Genomic DNA, 6,504 nt, shown 5'->3' with positions numbered 1-6,504 from the left:
TATATATATATATATATTTTTTTTTTTAAAGCTCTCATATAAATGATAAATGGTGGTGAGACTAAAGTGATGAATTCAACGTAATCCTTTTTCAAACCTCTTTTTATTTATCAAGTCGAGCCAGTGGCTTTCCAACGAAGGAAAGTACATGATCAAAGATGTTCTTAAATCTCAATGTATCAAGGATACTATAAGTTGATATTTATTAGAAATAAATTAAACGATTTATCTCATATTATGGTTCAAATAAAAGAAGAAGAAAAAAAGAAAGGAAATGAAAAGAAGAGTGATCTTTTTTTTAAAAAGAAATTTAAAGTGTCGATCCTTAATGCATCAAGGGTTAACAACATCTTGGCATCGCGCCATTTGTACAACATGAAAACTCTATTCGTATAACAGAGACGATCGTAACAACAACAATTAATATAACGATAATCATCACGATAGGAACAGTAAATTTAATTAGAACAACTTGGGCATAACTTTGGATAATATTCGCAGATTACCTACCGCGTAAAAAATAATTAATAATGATGCGTTATCTGTTCGCTTTTTGAAGCGAGTCGAATGGAGAAAAAAAGATCGATAATAATTACTTAAGAGGAATTAAGCAAAACGTTGTTGTAATCATCGATGAAATATTGTACTCGCGCGATAAGTACACCGCTCTTTTTTTTTCTTTTTTTTTTTTTTTTTTTTTTTTTTTTTCTTCTGTTATTTGCGTTATTAACTGGGCGATAGTGGTAAAGCGTTGTGTTATGTGATAAGTGCTATCGTGTTTCTGTGACCAAGAAGCCAAAAAGAATAATAAACTTCAATCAGTCGCGAAATTAGCGTTAATCGTTCAAGAGAGCGTTTCAACCTCTTCGTATCCGCTCTTAATATATATTCAATGAAGCGATAAGAATAAATATGTATCAGGATATAAAGAGTTAAATAAATAATTGGCGAAGTCATACTTCGAATATGATTGCACGACAGATAGACGGCTACAGAGAAGAGTATCTGCAATAAAATCGTTTCTATATTTAATGGAGGGGGAGGGAGGTGTAGCAGAAACAACATTTGCTCCCTACAGCTAAATGCAGCTTAAAACCGACTTTCGCGCCGGATTCTAGCGAGTTCGAAGGCAAAGTGATCGAGGATGACTTTAATTTACAAGCGTTATACTTCGTTATTCGGATCGCATATCAAACGGGATTCGAATACGACACGATGAAAAATTACGTGTTAAGGTCGGCCCGACGTGAAATAATTTTCCTTTTATGTTGCCGTTTTAACACGTGTGTTTGACGTTGATCCGGTTAAATGTGTATATAAGGCCAAAAAATACCGTTACTTGCTCAAATGTAGCATTCGAACTTAAGCCTACGAGTAAGTCACGATTTATAAGACACGTTATGCGTTTTTCTCGTGTCCGTATATCTTGTTACGCAAGAGAGCACGCGAAACGTCTTTGTGAAATCATTAACACCTGATTCATTGTCCGTGAATGTTAATCGGCCAACTACGTTGCAGGTTATTCAATGTGTACAATTATATCAAAAATCTATCCAGTTGAATTTTTATTTAATTCGTTCTTTTTTTTTTTTTTTGACGACTCGGTGATCAATGAGAGAGAATAATTTTTGCATCGCGTGCTCTTTCACGAGGCAGCATGGCGCGAGTCGAGTTTATACCAATGAGAATCGATGAGAATAGTCGTTTGACAATTCGATAATTAATGTCTAAAGCGTGGTTCGCCAGCGCGCTCACTTACCATATCCTTCGCCCTGCAGAAATAGTCGAAAGGCCTCGCTTACTTTGCCCGGTTGCTCCTCCAGTACCATTCCGCAATCAGAAATCTGTGAATAAAGATGAAGATTGATTAGATTATCCGTTTAAAACGGTAACCAATTTTTATTATTACACTTGTGTAATAATCATTCAATAAATGTAATCATAACATTCAAATATATCGTAACAATGAAGATATAATCGAATGAATTACAATATTTGCAATATTGAACGGTTTATGTTTGATTAAAATTTTAATTAATTTGAAATGGGAGGAAAAACTTACGATTATTTTGATTGCTTTCCGAAAATACAATTCGTAATTAAAAATCCATCCAAAGGGGTCGATCAAGAATTCCAAAACTCACGAAATATTTAACAAAGAGTCTCCCCACGGAATTAAACGGTTCGAAATACAATATTTTTAGCGATTCGAGCAAAATCTTTTTGATCAATGTTTCAAGAGTTTCGTACCTTCATCCAAGAGCTATTCATCGGATCTAATCGTCCATTTAACGTGACGGTATCGTCGACATGTGGGCTCAAAGCTCCTGTGATATTCATCACAGGTACACCAAGCGTGAGACCTTCCTTCTTACGCGTAGGATCTAATTCCCTCGTGATGTTCAGATCTGTACGACGAACGTAGCTGTCGATTAATAATGCCAGATTCGTTGGATTCACGCGACGCTCAAAATAATTCTTGTACACTTGTACAAGATCGTGATTCCTTTCCTCCGTGCCCTGAAAAATACGTATTCAAAATATGTAATATTTGAATTTACTTGATGTAAATCAAGTTAATTCTAATGATTGAAATGATCAAATTGACAAAATTAAAAAACCAACGCGTTAGAATTATTTTTAATATGTCAAATATGGGATCCTTCTATGTATGTATGACGAAATTAAAATCATGAAATCAAAAAAAAAAAAATCAACCAAGGCTCTTGTCTGTCTTCTGAATAGCGCAACTTGATGGAAAAATTCCAAGGTCTCGAATATCTTCGTTTCGTTTTTTTTTACGGTCCAATTTCTTTGGTCAATGCGCAAAGGTAAAATAATCTTCAAGGCTCGCCATTAGCGTTGAACAGGAACAAATTTGAAATATAATAGTATAAAAAAGGAAGGCAAAATAAAGCGTTAAGGTACAATTTTCGTACCTTATTACGTCGAAGGATGTTTATACTATAAATCTGACCTGCTTTTCTTTTTATTTTCCTTTTTTTTTTTTGATTTTTTTTTCTCTCACGATATCTATGCCGTAACTCCATCAAAGAGCTACGTGTTGCATAATAAGAGCGAAGGAATTGTTGTTGATGGCCCGATCCAATTTTCCACGTTGCTTGGAAATACTCGACGGTATAAGCCTTCATTAAACTCGGTTCAACTTGTCAATAATTTATCAGTCTATGTTTCCATGTGAACGTTGCTTAAATTAAGTTGCCTTGATAAAAGTTTGTAGATCATACAGACTATTGTCTGTCTCTTTGCATGCATGTCTTTCTGCGGTATGAATTACAATAGCTCTTTTTCTTTTTGCTGGTGTCAATATTATTTATTAAATAATACCAAAATAAATAAGTTTTATTAGCTATTGATTATTTAACTTTAATTTATGGTTATTATTTCTACTTATTTTATCTGTAATTTGAAATGTCAGTAAAAATTATGAGTATAAAAAAAATAATAAATAGTGTAAAAATAATGAGTGTAAAAATAATTATAAATAGTTAAAAAATTTCTTACATATGAAGACAATATAAAAAAATAGCACATAGCAAAATTGAAACTTACAAATTCTAGTAACAATATTAACTTTAAAAACATTAAATCTCTCTTATTATTGAAATAAGAAAACTAAACGAAGAACTTGATCAAAATTATATATTTACCGGAACAAATGACATAACAAAGTCTTAAAAAATACCTACAAATTAGAATACAAATTTTAAACATAAATTTGAACACTTTAGAAAAAGGATATTGATTTTTTTCACTTTCCAAAATATTAATATAAATATATTCTCACCCTGCCAAAGTGATGCCACATCAGATAATCCAATACACCTTGAGTCATCCCCTGCGATCTCAAGTGGCGAACGTTCAGTTTCTGATATCCCCATTCGATCCAACCAGCTTGTGTCGACACGCAATTTATCAAGCACAGAGCATTGACCTTCTCGGGATGAGCAAGCGCGAATCTCGCTAGTATGTTGGCCCCTGCACCGACTCCAAAACCGATTACGGATTTCAGGCCAAAATGGCTCAATACGAAGAGCAGGTGTTCAGCCAGCTCGTCCATGGACGGATAGACGTAGCTGGAATATAACGTTACACAGATTTACATTCTAATTTAACGTCGAGATATCATTCTCTTCGATATCATTTACGAATCTATGATATTAGAAAGAAGGAATTTTAATTATACGTTGTGTGTCAATGTTTAAATTGTATTAAGGAAACTTTATATAACTTTAATACCTCAATTTGAAATGGAATTGATGGGGAACCAATTTTCCACCGAGTCTTAGATACGTATATACATATGTCAATATTTATCAATTTAATAGAGATGAAATGTATCTCTCCCTCGACGATACATGGAGATTTATTTACGGTTTCCCCAGCACGATATATTGAAAATGATAAACGAGGAGAATATTTGATTTCGTATTAATTGTTATGCTGATTAAAGTTACGAATTTTTTTCGTTCTCTCCATTGATAATAAATAAATATATATAAATAGACACTTGAATTGTTCTTATTATCACTAAATCTATCTATAGTTTGTTTGATACAAATAACGTGATTTTCAAGTTATTATTGTAAATAAATCCTCAATTTTTTTTTTTTTAAATTATAAATAATTTTTCTTCCTTCGTCAATATAAGACACCGAGGAAAATTTGAAATTGTAAAATGAAGATAATCTTGAAAAGAAAATTTTTACAAGTAAGACATAATCAGCAGAAATAATTGAGAAAATCGTAAGTTAAAATTCGTCGACATAAGTTTGTGTGAATTTTGAGAATTTCTAATTCACGATTAAACACAATATCGGTTTCCCTGACCAATTACATAACTTGCGAGCCACCGATAGAAATCGTAAAGTATCACCAAGACGATCGAATAAAAACAAATATACTTGAACAGACACTCGTCATGATACTTTACGATTTTGGCACGCGAGCAAAAATAATGTTTCTTAACTGTCTAGGTTGCATGAAAATCTGCAATGCAGTCTAAATTATTCCGTAACACTCTATTCAGTTACATATGCGTCTGTCGAGGTGAGCCTCGATCGTTTGAGGTCAGGTTAATCGGATGTCGTAGGTAGACACCGTCAATCTTCTAATTCCACGACGTAAACGATTCTCAACGATCCACTATCACTGTCCACTGTCATTCATCACGGTCGAAATCTCGTCCATATTCTCCTCTTTCGAAACGATAAATAAAAAATATCCTCCTTTCTATCTTTCGATGGTAACGGAAGCTTTTAACCCCGTAAATCTCGATAAATCAGTTTTCGAAACGCGACGAGTTCACCAGCCGTTTTGCTCCAGCCATTTCTCGATTTCACGAGAGATTAGGCAAAGGAAAGGGGTAACTGCGCATCAACGGTAAGATCGAATCCGTACAAGTGCGCAAACGGCGATAGTGAAGAGAAAGCGCGAGAAAGAATTCCGCGAAGAGGCATGGAGGTAAAGGTAAAGAGAATCGCTCTTAAGGCGCGAAGAATCCGTCGTAAACGCGAAAGTAGGGACATACTCGGGGCTTCGACTAATTAGAATGTTAATTAGGTCATTGATTTGCACTAATTGAATTCACTGTCGCTTAAGTGAGGCGCGTGCACGATACTCTTGAATGGGATCTTGATATGTGTGCACGTATGAGGAACGTAGGGAAATCAGTTTCTCTTTCTCTTTCTTTTTTTCTTTTTTTTTCTTTTTTTTTTTTTCGTCAACAGTTGTACCGAGAGTTAATTAGTGAACTCGTTACTGGACTTTGAAAACGTGTACTCGAACACGATTGACAATTGGTACTCGTTTATCAACTTTAAACTTGGTTGCTTTGATTAATGCACTCGTTTGTTCATATTAGCAAATGGAGAATTGCTATTTTGCGTTAATCGTTCGTTATTAATCACTTCGTGTTCCGCACGATATATATTCAAATTATGAAATAATTATAATGGAAAATTGATAATATCGATATTCATTAGTCAAATATATATAAATTAATGTAATTTTTTAATTGTATCGATCGTCAAAGGTATCTGAGGGAAGGATAAAAGATTAGAATTATTACTTTAGGTATCAATTTTGTAATAAATATTTAATAGAAAATATACTTACTCCTCAGGCAGCGTGGGTGCACCTTCTTCTTGGCCAGGTGCATTCACGTGATAAACGCAGAAATTCTCCAGTAAAACTCTCATGTCGATATAATTGAAGAACGCCTGGAAGCTCGATATATCTGAAAATAATGATCCATGTTTCCTTTCGTATTTTAAATATTAAGAAACATATTCATTGCTATATAAATTAATGTAGCAATCATTGATTTCTTGATATAAAAGAGAATATAATTTGACTGGTAGAACAATTATTCAATTCACAATTGATAATTTATAATCAAAAGGATCTAAAAAAAATAGTTTTAATATTAATATAATTGTTATTTAATCGATTAAAAAAAAAGAATCAATAAATGAATAAATC

General features: G+C 33.2%; 1 protein-coding gene across 8 annotated transcripts in view; it reads right to left on the bottom strand.

Moving 5' to 3' along the window:
• Nucleotides 1-6,504, bottom strand: part of LOC102675241 (protein NDRG3) — a 31,108-nt gene that overhangs the window by 2,589 nt on the left and 22,015 nt on the right. For 7 of the 8 annotated variants that reach the window (XR_422385.2, XM_006619916.2, XM_031512531.1 and 4 more), the window contains 4 exons: nucleotides 6,139-6,259; nucleotides 3,809-4,097; nucleotides 2,251-2,520; nucleotides 1,760-1,844 (listed from right to left, as the gene is read on the bottom strand). Coding sequence is in view for 7 of the 8 variants with exons in the window: in XM_006619916.2 (XP_006619979.1) it covers nucleotides 1,760-1,844; nucleotides 2,251-2,520; nucleotides 3,809-4,097; nucleotides 6,139-6,259 (765 nt within the window). In the remaining variant the exon portion in view is untranslated. Of the gene's footprint in view, nucleotides 1-93; nucleotides 1,006-1,759; nucleotides 1,845-2,250; nucleotides 2,521-3,808; nucleotides 4,098-6,138; nucleotides 6,260-6,504 lie in introns of those variants that run through there. The other variant, XM_006619920.2, reaches the window with a different exon arrangement.

This window comes from Apis dorsata, unplaced genomic scaffold, assembly GCF_000469605.1.
Source record: "Apis dorsata unplaced genomic scaffold, Apis dorsata 1.3 scaffold_465, whole genome shotgun sequence".
NCBI lineage: Eukaryota > Metazoa > Arthropoda > Insecta > Hymenoptera > Apidae > Apis > Apis dorsata.
The sequence above is the reverse complement of the archived record's forward strand: the minus strand, read 5'-3'. Positions and strand labels throughout refer to the sequence as shown.